At 40.1% G+C, this 15,859-nt stretch overlaps 1 protein-coding gene across 1 annotated transcript in view; it reads left to right on the top strand.

Annotated features, from left to right (window-relative positions):
* Positions 1–15,859, top strand: part of LOC308144668 (glutamate receptor ionotropic, NMDA 2D-like) — a gene marked incomplete at both ends in the record, with an annotated part of 123,844 nt that overhangs the window by 61,687 nt on the left and 46,298 nt on the right. The window contains 2 exons of the mRNA XM_080515848.1: positions 6,074–6,279; positions 10,866–11,034. Of these exons, the coding sequence (XP_080371974.1) occupies positions 6,074–6,279; positions 10,866–11,034 (375 nt within the window). The remainder of the gene's footprint in view (positions 1–6,073; positions 6,280–10,865; positions 11,035–15,859) is intronic.

Genomic DNA, 15,859 nt, shown 5'->3' with positions numbered 1-15,859 from the left:
GCGGTGTAAATGCACCACTTTTTTTTTACAGGTTAGGTGTTGTCACATGAAATTTTGTCAACGGGGCCTAAAAGTGAAACCATGAAGTTTATAATCGCACAAGTCAATTTATCATGTAGTTCAGTGCATGTCAAATACATTTTAGTTCAACGGCCACACCTGCTACTCTTAGAAAATGTGTTAAAATGTCTGTTTCTTGGTGAGTTGGCCATATTGGGTACTCTAGCAGGCCAGTTTTGGCCCATGGGCCTTCAGTTTGATGCCCGTGTTCTCAGTGAATCAAGGCTTCATCGTCTGCTAGTTGAGGTTTCAAATGGAGCAACGGCTCAACAGGAGGCGAAAGAAGAGCACAAACCATGAGAGAGAAGCCGCTTTTCTTAGCCGTGGTTAAATTGCCCCCAGTGGCAAACAATCTTCACTTTTATACATCCAGAGCTGCTCAGAATTAATCTCATTTAACTTATACAAAGATGCGTCGTTAGACAATTCCGATTCTCCTTTATATCAGTGCTTATTCCTCAGCTTTACAGCAACACTTGAATATTGTTGCATCGAGTCTTTTGCAGTGTATCCCTTCAGAGGATTGTGCTGTTTAGTTATTTATGTTTGTGCACACTGCTGCAGAATGCATTGCAAATGAAAGGCTTCTTTTGTTGGATTTTTTTTGCTGTCGGTCGAGGCTTCTTTCATGAACACCGTATCCTGTGAATGTTGGAAGTTACGTGATGCAACAACACAGCAAGTCACCTGAAATTTGTTTGCACTCCGAGCATAAATAGGCCGCATGCGGCGGATCACTGAGGGAGTGAGACGAGCGAGGGGGAGTGCCGTTCTCACCGGTGTGACCGAGGAGCTGCACACACTTTAATTCCACTTCAGATTAATTTAAAGGTGCAATCAAAGTTTGACGGCCTCACAACCTGGAGTGATCACAGTCCATCTGCGGGGTTGATGGAGCTGATGGAGCTCGTCGTCCAGTTTAGTGATTCACAGGAGGCTCCAGAGGGGAGCAGGTTTTAAATCTCACCTCATGCTGAGGATCATTCAGTCAACTGCAGAAACATGAAACGCATACAGAAAAATCATTTTAAAATCAATATGAATATGAAGTGAAAGCGTAGCATTTATCTATCGAGCACTTTCAAACTACAAACCGTTGATCAGGCTGATTAGAGTTCATTTCAAAAAGCACATTTAGAACTTTATATAGCAGCTGTTCATAGTCACTGGATTCAAATATTCTTCTGCCAGCACTTTTTTATTGAGGGTATTACCAAAGTAGATTGTTTTCCTACAATCGTACATTTGCTTTACTTAAAAAAAAAAAAAAGATTTTAATCATAGAATTTCCATGGGCACAATGTTAGATTTCCAATTACTGAGTACAACCACACCAGGATAAACATATTAAGGTAATGAGGAATCTGTCAAAAACATTTTAAAAGTACTGGCATCAAAAAGCATGAAGACGTGGACGAGACATCATGGCACATGGAGGGGGAGGGGGGACTTTAAAGGATATAATTGAAACCCATTAGTGTAATAAAACGTTGAGATGTTTGTTTGGAGCTTGAATATTTTAACCTTTTAGTCAGAGTCAGTGTCATGTGGAGCAGGGTGACACGACTAACAGAGTGATTGGAGAATGTGATTACAATGATTAACGATCACACGAAACAATCTGCAGGAATCACATCTAACAAATGTATTAAACATTTTCTTATCTCCTTCCTATATCACATTGCCAAAGCAAGACATTCTGCTCGAATGCTGTTATGATGTGAGCTATCTGTACTAATACTCTCAAAAAGTCTCATATTTCAAACCAAAATTGTAATACCTTTACTCATTACCATTTCTACCATTCAACTGTATACAACTGCTATAGTAAAGAGCACATTATCATTACTGTATATTAATATGTACAATTAGTGTCATGCAAATCTGAAGTGTGTACTGTAATCATGTGTTCATAGCGGCCCAGCCTTGTTTCATACAGTATCTTTCTAGCATTTATTTCTGAATGAATGCGTTTCCCCAGCTCCAAGCCAAGCGGAGTAATGGTGACTCACCCTGGAACAGTTTGTACGATTGTTATTCTCATCACTGAGTGTTTGGTCTTTGTGTGAAAAGGTCCTCTGGTGCTTTGATAGTGATGAGTTGTACCTCTGCTGCTGCTGCTGCTGCTGCTGCTGCTGCTGCTGCTGCTGCTGCTGCTGGGGAGAAAAGTACTGGAGAAAACGCTTATTAAAAAAAAGTCAAATCATTGACAGGAGAAAGGTAGCAGATCAGGTTATCGATCCTGCAGAGCATTTTGGTGACAATGACTGCTAAAGTCATTCTTCAAGACAACTCAATGCATGCCGGAGTGTTGATTTTGGACGTAATGCACATTGAATTATTGATTCATCCAAGTCGTGGACCCAAAAACTATCGAGCTCTGACACTAAACGTGCTGTAAGAGTACTGTAATGGACTGTAATGGAAAACCAAGATGGACACGGAGGGACTGAAAATGATTGTCACTCTGATGCTTGAAAATTACATCCCATGTCTGAGGATATTTGTTCGAGCTCCATGGAAACTGTGACCCACAGAATAGCAAACAATTTGCTCTCGCTGTATTCTGCTCTCAGGCAATCCATGGATTCAGGCTGTGCGTGTGTGTGTGTGCGTGTGTGTGTGTGTGTGTGTGTGTGTGTGTGTGTGTGTGTGTGTGTGTGTGTGTGTGTGTGTGTGTGTGTGTGTGTGTGTGTGTGTGAGTGAGTGAGTCTATTAAGCAGTTGATAAGGCGTTTACATTCGTTAATGCAAAACATGTTAGAATGGGTGAAATGGAGGACAAGTGAGCAGAGGAGAGCAATTTATTGCACATCACAAATTATGTGATGTGGCTATTATTGTTTATGCAGCAGGGGGAGGAAAGTGCAAAACCAGAGAGAGACGGAGCGAGCGTCGGAGGAAGTGCAATGAGGTCCCTCGTTTGCATCACAGTTCCCCGTGCTAATATGTTAAAATGGCCAGAATGAGAATCAGAGGATTGTGTGATAGTTGTGTGTTTTATTCATGTCGCTACTCTGTCTTTGTTTTCCTGTTTGTACAATGTTAAATACTCTTTTATGCTTCCGTCTACCACAGAATGTTACTGAACTGATCGCCCACCTGGGGACAAATGCCTAGTTCAATTGCACCAGCTGAGAATAATACATGACTTCTATTGTCCTGCACCACAGCAGATCTTTTAACATGTTTAACGTGCATATGGGGTTCTGCAATCAGGATTTGTTCATTGATAGATTAATGTAATTCAGAATCGCTGTGATTTAGGCATGGTTTATGTATATGTAGTGCCAGTTATGTGTGTGTCTACCTTTGAACTCTGATTTAGTGAAATAACAGTAAGATGGATACATGTAATCACACTGTAGTTCAAGGACTGCTTCTTATTTTTATCAATAAATAAAAAAATCATAGCCATCTTAACTGAGATTTGTAGACAAAAAGGAAAAAAGAATGCACTGTCCACACTGTTTGAGAAAGGAATGTTATTTAAAATACCACCTTATCTTGAGACATTAAAACTTTTGGTAGAAACCGAATGATCCTTCCTTAAATCAGCCGTTGTTTACAAGCCTAAATCTTACTTTCTGGATGCATTGGATGTACACTTGAAAAAGGACATAATGTAACTTCTACTGTTTATAGGAACATGTCATCAGCATATCATCAAACATAGTTTCAAAAAAGCAAATACAGAATAATTTTGTGTCCAAAGTTGAAATCTCAGTTTTGATATGTTTTTTTTTTTTAACCAATTCTACAAATACTGTGGGTTTAATATTCAGAGCCACATTAATGATCATTATTGATGTCGAATGGGGGAAATGAGCGTTTGAAAACGGATAGATAATACATTCCCTAAAATATATCACATAAAAAAAGCAGTCACCTCAACAAATGCAAGCTGCGATGTTGATAAGAGAATTATAATTTACTGCCGCACGTAGTAACAAAAGCAAATCCTCACAAAGTTTATCATCTGCTTTTTGTTAAAGATCCAGTCATACGATTAAAATTAAAGTGAGGGTTGATTCCAGCCACGCAGCGATTAAGGTGAAGGTAATCCTAAAGTCCTGATGAGCAACAAAATCACGTGCATGCATGGGTTTAAAGAGGCTTTGCATGTTATTTTTCTCCACAAATCCCAGCAGCCAGGTCTGATGCACCAGAGCATCCTCTGAAAGTAATCATGTGAATATTTGACACCATTTAGCATTTTGTTGCACGTTTGACACATCGTCGTTGCACATCCATCAAGGAAAAATGCTCAGCAGATGTAAACACATTTGGATGTGGGCCACTCTAAACTACTGAGCCAGTAGTTTCCACGAGCGATCGTCTTCTAGTCAAAGACAATGAACTCAGCCACGGTAAACAGGCTGCTTATTGTACGGGCTCACAGTATTCAAGGAGACATTCTCCTTTGCAGCTGCCTCAGTGGATATAATCCAGCCAGCAGACAGATGGACCGGGCTACCTGCGGTCATCATATCCGCTAACGTACTTTAAGCAAGTTGCAATCAGAGTTGTCGGGTTCCCGTTGTTCTGTGATTTGTAATGCTGTCCCCCGGAGGCTTTCTGTGCAGCTCTGAGGATCTCCAGACACAGGGACCAATCACTGAATGCAAAGACTCGGGGATAATCAGTCACTGGCGGCGTCAGAGTGGCGGAGTACCTATGTACTTCTGTGTTTGCCAGTGACACACGGCAATTTAATGCAGTAGATAATTTTGAACAACATCTACAGACTCATCTCGGGGGCTTTTTCCATCATTAATACAGCCAATACTGAAAGCATGAGAAGAGAAATGAAAAGTTGTGCAGCTCGGTACACAGTTCTTAAAATATCTGGGACACAAGCATGCCCCAAGTTCTAATGGACTTATGGCAAAGTACTGGACCACCTCTTTTGATATTATTTTCAACACTTTTATCCACTACAGCTGAATGAACCTCTTCCTTCCAGATCCAGTAGCAGCGTTTAAAGTCAAACTGATTGCAGCTTTGTGAAGGCTACGATTTCATTTCCACTGGCCTTGAAGTTCGATTAATTTTGTGTCATTCCTGATCCTGAAAGGCCAAAGACTGAGGTTCTCCACGACGGAGTAGCCAGCTCTTAATCAGATGATTGAAGTCTCTTAAATTCGGATAAATGTTTAATCGGTAAATGTTTCAGGTCGTGGCCATAACTTAACTTTAACATTTTGAATTAATTGGGTTGTTGCCATGAACATTTTTTGATTCCATGACATCTTTAATTGTGCTGTCAACTTTATTATGCTGACTGCCAGTCAAATGACCTGCTAAAACAAAATTCAATTGTAGGAAACCAAAAATATTACATTAACACCCAACCAACTTGGTTTGTCAATATTTTACTGAAATGTGATGATATTTCATGTCTCAACAGCTCTTAAACCAGCTCTTGCAACAGGAGAAACGAAAGGCATACATTTAAAAAGAGCAAAATAAAAAGTATGCGATAGTGGCCTGAATAGATGGATCACACATTATTTCAACTGAAGGGAGTGAGACATGCACAGGACAAGAAGATTAAATCAACCTTAAATTTCAAGTAAGTTATGAAACCACTAAACTTGTCAAACCAAACAAGGTTTCTTATCTCTGTCTGACCAAATATTTTAAAGTCTAAACTTTATCTATCAGAACTGACTCCATGATGGATTTTTCCTACACAGGGCCTGTACAGGGAGACTTGTTGTTTAGGGCCTGTTTACCAGACATCCATCAACTGCATAATTTTTCTGTTTTCATTTCAGACAGGTTTTCAGAAACAAAAAGGTTCTGAAAGATCTCATGTCCACATGGAAACAGCTGAAATTGCTGGCGTGTGCATGTTGGGGCCACTAATTATTTGGGGGTTTTTTTGGGATACGAATGCTTTTGTGCAGACGATATTATTTCATAAACACTGAATCTTCTATGCCTTATAGGCATCTGTTAAAAACATAGAGAGGAACTAAAGGACTTCACCATCTGTTTGTTTCCTCCAGGTCGGCTGGTGGGAGAACGGACATCTTCGTCTTCGTTACCATTCTTTGTCTCGGTACGGTTCCTTCTTGAAGCCCCTGGACGATGCCCAGCACCTCCGAGTGGTCACACTGGAGGAGAGGCCCTTCGTCATCGTGGAGCCTGCTGACCCGGGTACCAGCTCCTGTATCCGGGACTCGGTGCCCTGCCGCATGCCTGTCAACTCCAGGTATTGTGCCACCACCACCACCACAATGGCAACCTTGTGTTTCCATCTTTCCAAACACAGTTTTTAGTTGTTAGAACAATTAGTGCATTTATTAAAGTAATGAGTGTTTTTTTCTCAGGTGAAAACTTGTGAACTCACAGACCTTTCAAACAAGCTCTATATGGCTAATAATGGATTTTGTTATTAAACATTCTCAGACGCTCGGTTTGGTTTCTTTCACTGCGAAACTTTTCAACTTTTCTTGACATAAAATTGACGGTTAAAGTAGCCATTAGAGCAGAACACTGCTCTCACTCTTTCCTCGGCACAGCGGTGGTGAACAACCCATCATCTCCTTGTTCAATTTGAGTTTGATTAAAACAGCATAATGAGAGGTTGGAAATCGTCCAGAATGGCCCAAACAATAGTGACAGAAATAAGTATAGCTGGAGTTGAAGTCGGTTTTGTGACATGTCAAAGAAAGTGAAAGGGCAGGATGACTCGCTTTGACCATGAACAAAGTAAATGAGAAAACTATCGCCGTCACCAGAACATTACAAGCCCTTAACACCTTCTTCTATTTTTCCCCCCATTCATAGCTATACCATCAGACAAAAAAAATAGTTGGTAAAGTTTGAAAAAGTAGTAAGAAAAGAGCATCTTGATATCAGAAGGTGCCATGTACTGATCCCTTGTGAAATTGAAATGTCTCGCCACATGTCCACAAGCGGGACAGTAAATCTTCACCATCTGCAGGTGTTGGTGTGGAAAAGCTTGAAGATGGATTCTCAGTCTGTTGTCACTGGACTCCATTCACAATAACAACATTAATCATCCCAGAGATTTAATTTGTATCCTTCCATCCATCCAAGTATGTTGTACTTTAGATTCAAGAACAAACACTATTCTGTCAAAGCGCTACATTAAAATCTAAGAAGTAGAGTTCTTATCATTTAATGAATCCAGGTGATTAACAGGGAGTGGAATTAGGAAATCCCAACTGCATCAACCAGCCTTTGAAGTGTGAACGTTCTGGACTTATAAGATCTTAAGTGTTATTAAAAGTCAGAGCTTTTACAATATACCGTAGTTTGTTTTGTGGTTATTGTAGTTTCTAAAATGTCGTATATGTTTTCAAAAACATTGAAACGAGTGAAAATGCTTCTTCAAGGATTTTCATGAAAAGATTTGCTGGGAGCTTTCTGACAGCCCGGTGTTCAAACACAGACCTTCTCACTGTGAGGTGACAAATAACTCACTGAAAATTAGCATTTGATGATAAAATCTGACTATAAAAATGTATTACAATTATAAAATTGCACCAGATCAGGATTATTTAACATTACTAAAACATATTAGCTATTTATTCATTACAGTTGATTCAAAGATCCCGTGTAAAGCTAAATGACCTCCTTCTGCAAGTATGTTGCGCTTAAATAGACGAACACAAAAATTGCAAGCACGAAAAAGTGGTTTGACACAGAAAATATGTATTTATGATCAAAAGTCTGCAAGTAAAAGCTGTGGAGAGCATCTGAGGAAATGCCTTTTAAAAACAAACAAACTGCAGAACCTCTGATTCAGTTTAATGTAAAAACACACAATCCTCAACAATACAAATATTTTCAGATGTATTAAAGCACATTGCATATTGTATCTTAATCTATTAGCAGAACTCCTCAGAGTATACTGCAAGAAATGGAGCAAGCGGCCAGTATTTTTATTTCTCACATCAGACAATTTGCTCCAACCCTCAGAAGATCAGCTGTGTGAATACATTCAACATCATCCTGTTTTGTGTGAATATGAAGTCGCTTTCATTAAAATACAAGTCAAAACACTGTGTGCGCGTGTTTGCATCTGGCGTCTCCCTGATAAGCTTCCTTCAGCGTATGACTGGGCCAATAGGACGATAACAAGTTCACCCTCCATCAATGTTATTGGTTGGGAGAGGTTTTCTGCGGTTAATGAATTTACTCAGACTGCAGGGTTCCTCCTGACTCGCCGCTCTGTTTTCTCCCTTATTTATAACATATTTTAAGTTCCTACTGCGTAATTGGTTTGTTATCTTTTTTTTCTCACCTGCTGCAGCTCCTCTGATCTTGCTGCAGTGCGGCGCCTCAGATATTTAGCTTTTATTTTCCCCATGTCACCATAACAAGGTCATGATTTGGTTATTTTGCACTGAAAACAAACATCGATATAAACTGCTCAGGCTGAAGCGAGCACCAAAACTAAACAGCATTTATGAAAGCATTTTTTTTCTATGAGAGCTACAACAAAAGCATAAAGACACTGAGCTTAGGATTGAACAAATGCACTGGATTAGACAAGTGACCACCTTGATGGTGAGTTCCACATTTTGTGAAGTTCAGTGCTGACGATCAGAGTAATTTCTGTTAAAGAACAGTGGCATTTTTGAAAAATCTCATATTAAATAAACTTCCTGAAGCACACCGGGCTTTGTTCTGAAACATTCCATGAAAACGTCAACGGGGGGAATCTTAAATCAAACGTTTTGACTGTACATGAAACAAACAATACAACACTTTGCTTTTATTTGAAGGTGGCTGCTTTATTTCCATTGTACTTCTTTTATACGTGTTGGTGTCTCATTGCTGTTTATCCGGTTTAGTTAGTTTCAATAAAACAATGTCAAACAAGACAAGTAAAGAAATGCAAGAATGTGAGCGATACAGACTCGGAACAGATAATAACTCTGCAGCATACTTGCTTTTTAATGATACGTGCACTCATATCAAGTACGACTGAATTCAGCTTATGGCTTTGCATTTGAAGAATATTTCTCTCACTCACAGCTGAACAGTTTCAGTTTATCAGCTAAGATCGAATCACACTTAATTAATTTAGTACAATTTAGTGCAGTCAATTAATCCCATAATTTATTATATATCGGGTTGTGGGAAAAATCACACAGGAAAGAGTAAAGTACAATTTCTATATTCTTCTCCCTCTCAAAGTACAGCTGCCACACGAATCTCATCTCACATTTTCCTCCTCTCTTTAAACGAACCGCCCTCGTCAACATTTATCCAAAACAAATCAATCTTTCAGTACATATAAAATGACCTTTTGGTTTTATTGGTTTCTCTGGAACAGAATAATGTAGAACATTTAGTCTTAAGTACAGTGAGTGAAAATCAGGTCAGCAGGTGAAATGCATCTAAAAACAAGCTCTCGTTGGGTAGAAACCAACCCAACCTGACAACACTACCACTACTACCAAGATCTTCGTTATGCTTTTGTCTTCAATAAATGGAAAAACGCTGACATGTTTGATTATCACCTGTGTGCACGTCAAACCAGCGCAGTGACAGAATGTGGAGCAAGTCCTGTTTACTGCACCTTCATGCAAATGGCAAATTATGTTGTAGGACTCAGCCAGTAGTTTAAAAGATGTGGCAAACATTATATTCTATAGAACTTATTGAGAAGTTCAGTGCAGAAATGTTAAAGATTATTAAGATATAAATAGTGGAATGATTATCATTTTACACTTGCAACAGCTTGTATAAGTGGCATCTGATGGTGTTATTTATGTATATATTTTTACTTGCCTTAGAAAGCCACAATGTTATCTAATTGTCCCCAAATTATTCATTTTTTACTTTCCTCAGACTTTTCCGATAACAAATTATGTGCTAGTTTTACTTCTCTCCACTACATTTGCAGATTTTTATTTCTTTTTCTGCTGTTTTCTGAGGAAAAAAAAAAGCTCTTTTGATGTAATGCATGGCTTTGTGATATGACCTGAACTGGTTTTAACAATCATGCAACAAACAAAAGGCATAAAGAAAGAAAGATGCATGGTGCTGTAAGTGCTTTAGTCTCTGGAAGAATCCACTTGTTGTGAAGACATTTACAATAATTTGAGCAACTCTGTCTCAGAAAATTGATCTCGGCACAGCTTGTTGTTGAAAAGAAAATGTTTTCAAAATGCATAAGCTGTGTTTCTAGGTAACAGAGCCACAAGGTTTCTATAGCCGAGTGAGTGCGGGAGCATCAAATGGGCACTTTGCCATGGAGAGCTGATGGAGGGCGCAGCAGCCACACCGCTGATAGTCATCGAAATGCACTTGGATTCACACGTGTGCAACCTCCTCACAATGCTCTGTGACTGAAGTGCTCTCAAGATGGACACTCAGAATTCAGGCATACAGGCATTGAGTGGCCGGAGCAGGGTTGCTGTTTTTCTGTGTCGTCAGACAGCATAAAGTGCACCAAATGGAGTTTGGTTGGGTTTTAATAATGTGGTGCTTTTCCCTCCTGAGCTATCTGGCCTGTTGAGCCTTTCCTCTGCAAACACAAAAAACAGCCCAAACTTGTCAGTATCGATCCCTTCACAGTCCCCCAACAATAATTCATACCTTCCTCTCTCTACTGTTCTTCATCTATTATGTTTCCTCTCGCCAGAGGTGTTCATCTCTTTGTTTTCAGTTCCCCAGAGAAAGTCATTTTCCTTCCTTTTTCAGTTTCATCAACAGCCAAACAGTCTGTCCCGGTCAAATCATCCTTGATTAAAAACAATGGAGACGAAACTGTTCAAGTATGTCACTTAAATGTCTTTTCTGGCCTCATGTTCTCAGTTTGGGGGTGGACAACTCCGGGCCCATGAAGCACTGCTGCAAAGGATTCTGCATCGACGTCCTAAAGCGACTGGCCAAGATTGTTGGCTTCACCTACGACCTTTACCTGGTGACAAATGGCAGACATGGAAAGAACATTGATGGGGAGTGGAACGGCATGGTGGGAGAGGTAAGGACACTGCTACAGGTGATCTCATTGTGTAGTCAACACAACTGGTTTCTTGCTTGCTTATGTAGACTTTTGGGGTTTTTTCTTGAGATGACTGTTGTATTCGCCGCCATAGAAATACGATTTAATTGAACTGAGTTGAATGGTTGTAAATTAATTCGTCAGTCAATCATATCAATTGTGGTTGAATTGATTTGATTTGTGAAATAATTGCAATTGATTTTATATTGAGATTGTGTCGCATGACCTCCTCACTTGTACTGTCAATTTGGGAAACGATCTTGTTGCCCATGTCTCTTATAGGAGGTCTTTTTTTCAGTAGCTTTGCTCAATCTTGGTGTGTTTGGGACCAACCAATATAACAAACTGGTGCAATCACTATGTTGAGCCTATAATGATCCAAATGGAGGCCTGCCATTACTCAATTACTTCCAATAAATTGTGCGAGACAAGGGACTGATGGTAAACGACCAAATGGAAATGGTCACCAGACATGTGGGCGTCCTCTGGACAGAAATTAGTCCAGTAGAATAAATTGAGTTTAATGATACAAACCTTGGCCATCAGCAATGTTTATGGTTCAGAGAGCAAAATGGCTCTTTCTGATGGAAGGCCGCTCGAGATCGCTCCTTCATTCTCCTCTAAACTGGCACACACACACACACACACACACACACACACACACACACACACACACACACACACACACACACACACACACACACGTACGCAGCCCCTCCACGCTCACCTGTCCCGCCCCCTTCTCCACTCTCAGCCAATCACAGGCCAACTCACTCTAAGAATCTGAACCAACAATCATCATCCCTAAACCTTAACATTGCAACAATACCAAAACTGCAGACATGTTGCACTATTTTTGTCATTTTCCTGAGTAAGCCCCGCCCCTTTTTTCAATCAATTAATCAATCGATGAACGACTTATTTCATTTTAATGAACTTTCTCGTGATGCAACATAAACTCCTGCTTCTGTTGTAATTGTATTTTATGAGCTCTGGTTGTGTACAATATCATCGTCTCTTACAGTCCCATGAGAGCCTTTACTCATTATTGAGGAAGTTATGTGACATAATATGCGTTAATGAAAACTTCCAGTAAGCCGTTGCAATAAGCACGCTGTACTCCCAACTTTAAAACCACTTTTCGTGACTGCAAAGTAAACCAGACAAAGATTTGCTCTCTTCTTTTTCTCCATCACTGTGGAGAGAGGAAGGATGTGCAGCCCCAGATCCATCAAACTTCTCACTCCAGCGGAATTCAAATAGTAACATCGGGGAGAGATAAAGTATGAGTTTATGGAAATCTGTGTTGAGTTGAGACTTGAAAGAAGGCACAGCTCACAGCGTGCGTTTCCTCTGAGGAATTTATTCTAAAATTCAGCGGCCCTGATCACAAACACGCCATGACCTCTTTTTTGTATATGGCTCAGTGAGATATTGTTGTTGTGTTTTTAAATCCCAATTTCTCCCTGTAAAGTGGTACTTGCATTTTCCTTTATGCTACCCTTTTTTTCCCCCCCTCTTTCCTTTTGTTGTGTTTACAAAAAGCGGGTTTGATTCGAGGGCTCCTGTGAAATTCTTTTTATCCTGCTTCAAATCCTTTAAAACGTGACCCAGTGAGAGAGGGTTGGACCCGAATCGAAGGAGAAGAGAGGAAATATGGAGGGGGGGCTGTCAAAAAGATTAGTGCTGGAGAAGCTGAGAGAGAGCGTCGCTCTGTGTGTGTATGTGTGTGGGTGTGCGCACGCGCGCGTGTGTGTGTGTGTGTTGGCAGATACTTAGCCGTTTCCATGTTGCCAATCCCCCTCTGGTGGCTAGATTAATAAGGTGGTTTAACATGGAGTTGGATGCAAATTACCACGGCGTGTTCAGGACTGTGATCCAGTGCCGCTATCTTTGTGAGAACCATTGTAGTAGATGAAGTGACACTTTTGGGATTCTCACCTCTTAAACACTGGAAGTCCTCCAGGTGTCGATTGAAGGTTATGTGCCGAGCTGGAAGCTAGTATTCTCCTTTGTTCTCAGTTTTGTTTTAAGTATTGGTAGAAATGTTGTAGCTCATTTTTACTACCCTGCATTAATCAAGCTCCATTGAACGAAAACACAAAACTGCTGTTGCCTTTTGGGTGTTTTTTTTTTTTAACACAACACTGATGCTTGGAGCCGCTAAAAACACAACTGTCTGAAAACTGCTCCCAAGGTGAAACTTTTTGAAAATGCTCTGACTCTGTTTCCATGGAAACAGGGGGAAATACAACTTTTTGGAAGTGTTGCCACAGCTGGAGTAAACTGGACAATAATAACTGGGACTTGGCAGCTTTATAGTTGACAGTCACCGTAAAAACAATCCGACTTGGTCGTCTGGCCAAACGAATATCCGTTTTCTCCCATTGTTAATGTTTGTTGTTGGTTGTTTTTCATCACAAAAACAACCAACAACACCTACTAGTGGCCCCACATGAGAACTACATTGGTTGTTTGAGTTTCTGTGTCAATGGACACCATTTTCATTTTTTGTAATTTTCCTGAAACAAATACTCAAAAACAATACTGGAAACATCATGTAAATGGGGTCTCAGTCATATTTACTCGTTCGTGCAGGTACTCGCACATCAATGGGAGAAACTTGGATCTTTTAGATTACCACATATCCTTTCAGAAATGTCAAATCTGTGATAGTTTGTGTTTAATATCTTGAGTCAGCTGATATTCAGGAGTTCACAGCTCTTTTGAACCAAATGATTTGTGTATCTGTGCCCAAAGCCTGGAAGTTATGTGCACGTGAGGAATGAGTGAATGTGACCTCCAATGCAAAGTGCTTTGACATTGCTGATTCGGTTGAAAAGCCATTTATAATAAAAGTCAATTTACCATTTAAACTTCATCAAAAACAGGATGGGGACATTAAGCTTTGTCCAGGACACAATAAATAGACACTTTTAATACCCCTCGATTTGACATTCATAATTTCTCTTCGCTCTTGGCTCTCCTCATGAAACACGGATGTAAATGATGATAAAATTGCATGAACCCTATTCAAATATGCTTCAATTTGGAATTGTTTTGACAAATCTTTCTTTGCTGCGCTCGCCTATTGCGAGCTTAACGCTACAATCTAGATATGCTTTATTGTCAGTTAATTGATGCTATTGTTTGTCTGCTCATACTGTCTGTCGGCCCATCCATCCGTCCGTGCACCTCCTGCCTCTACACTTTTGAAAGCACGGTCTGCACGAAAAGGCATAATGCTCTGCCCTTGGTGGTTTTATCTGGCAGCCGTTTTGTTCAAAAAAGTAGTTTGTTTGTCCTTTCATCTCTTTCTGTGCCGCCATTGTGCCCATTTTACTTTAATCTCCCATTACTGCTGAACAAAGTGAAATTTCACTAAAGACCAATGAGTCCTGACCCTTCAGACTTCTGTGTCCTCGTCCTTCAGGTGCAAAAAAAACCCCCAGCAAAAACTTTTAACAATCACCTTTTTTTTGCGATTTCTCGTGATGTCTGGCAGCCTTGCTCTTTTTGTCCCTTTTCAATGAACACCTCCCGCTCGGGGAGTAATTTCCTGCGTCCTTAATGTTTTCTCAGCCTCTGCTGTGAATCATCATCCCAGTGAAATGTGTTGCTGTTACAGCACTGAAGTATTTCCTGAGCAGAAGTGCCACAGGTGCTGCTTTCAGCCCGAGCTGTATTGAAATATCTTAAATGACCCAGTTAAACTAAATGCAATAATCGTCTTGAATTGATTGATCCTGACAGACTAATGACACAGTATCAAAGTGCAAAACCTGAACATAATCAAATGCTTGTAGAAATCCACTTTAAAGTGTCTCTGGAGGCTTCAAAAGCAAACTGGATTTTTCAAAGTAAACTATAAAAGTTCAAGAGTGTTTTTTTTTTTTTTTTCCCCCGCCTACTCTCATCTACTGAAGGTTTGACTGAACACACGTAGTTTCTACGGTGTTTTCTCTCTCAGCACTGAACTATGCATTGAACCGGACCCGTGTCTGCATCCCATTCGTTGACAAACGCCGTGGAGCAGTTTATTGTATGACCAATAAAGAAAAAAGAAAAAATAACAATACATTGATCTTTTTTCCACTTCTTCTCAACCACTGGAGCTCAAGGTTTTGCTTTGTTGGCTGTTTATGTTTGGCCAACAAATCGAAGATGAAATGCACAAAGGAGACATTTTCACATGTCACAGGCACATGTTGGTGGCTCATTTCCGAACGCTCTGGCCCTGTTTACAATGTTTCAGGTGAACATGCATCATTTTTACCTTTTTGCTTCAGATGTATTACATGTTTACACGGCAACATTTTGACAACGATGTCTGTTTACACGGAAACGACAGAAACTCATAAAAAAGATGATGGCGACAGTACCTTGTTGACGTCAGTCAAGTTTCAATATTCAAAGTTTCATTCAATATATTTAAAGTTTCATTTAATATACTCAAGGTTTCAACTGACAACAAAACTTTAATTTTTTCCACAACAGTGCTGTGTTGGATCATTGTGGTGGTGATTTTACCAGGAGCAAACTCGCCAACAGCTCTTAAAATATAAAAAAGAGCCAAAACAGGAACTTTTACACGATACCAAATAACAGAGACGATCTGCTGTTGGAACATGAGGCCTCTGAATCTTGTCACAGCCTGTGTTTGGTTTGTTTTGAGCCCCTCGGTCCGTGCTTGTTTTCAGTTCAACTGTACTGGAGTTTGTTTGGAAGCTACTGGAAACACTGATGCATAGGAGGGTTGCAGGCAGGCAGCATTGGCACCAGGGTTGCATTTAATTGGACCAAA

The sequence above is a fragment of the Blennius ocellaris genome (genome assembly GCF_963422515.1).
Source record: "Blennius ocellaris genome assembly, chromosome: 20".
Classification (NCBI taxonomy): domain Eukaryota; kingdom Metazoa; phylum Chordata; class Actinopteri; order Blenniiformes; family Blenniidae; genus Blennius; species Blennius ocellaris.
Note: the sequence above shows the minus strand (reverse complement) of the source record. Positions and strands in the feature narration are given on the sequence as shown.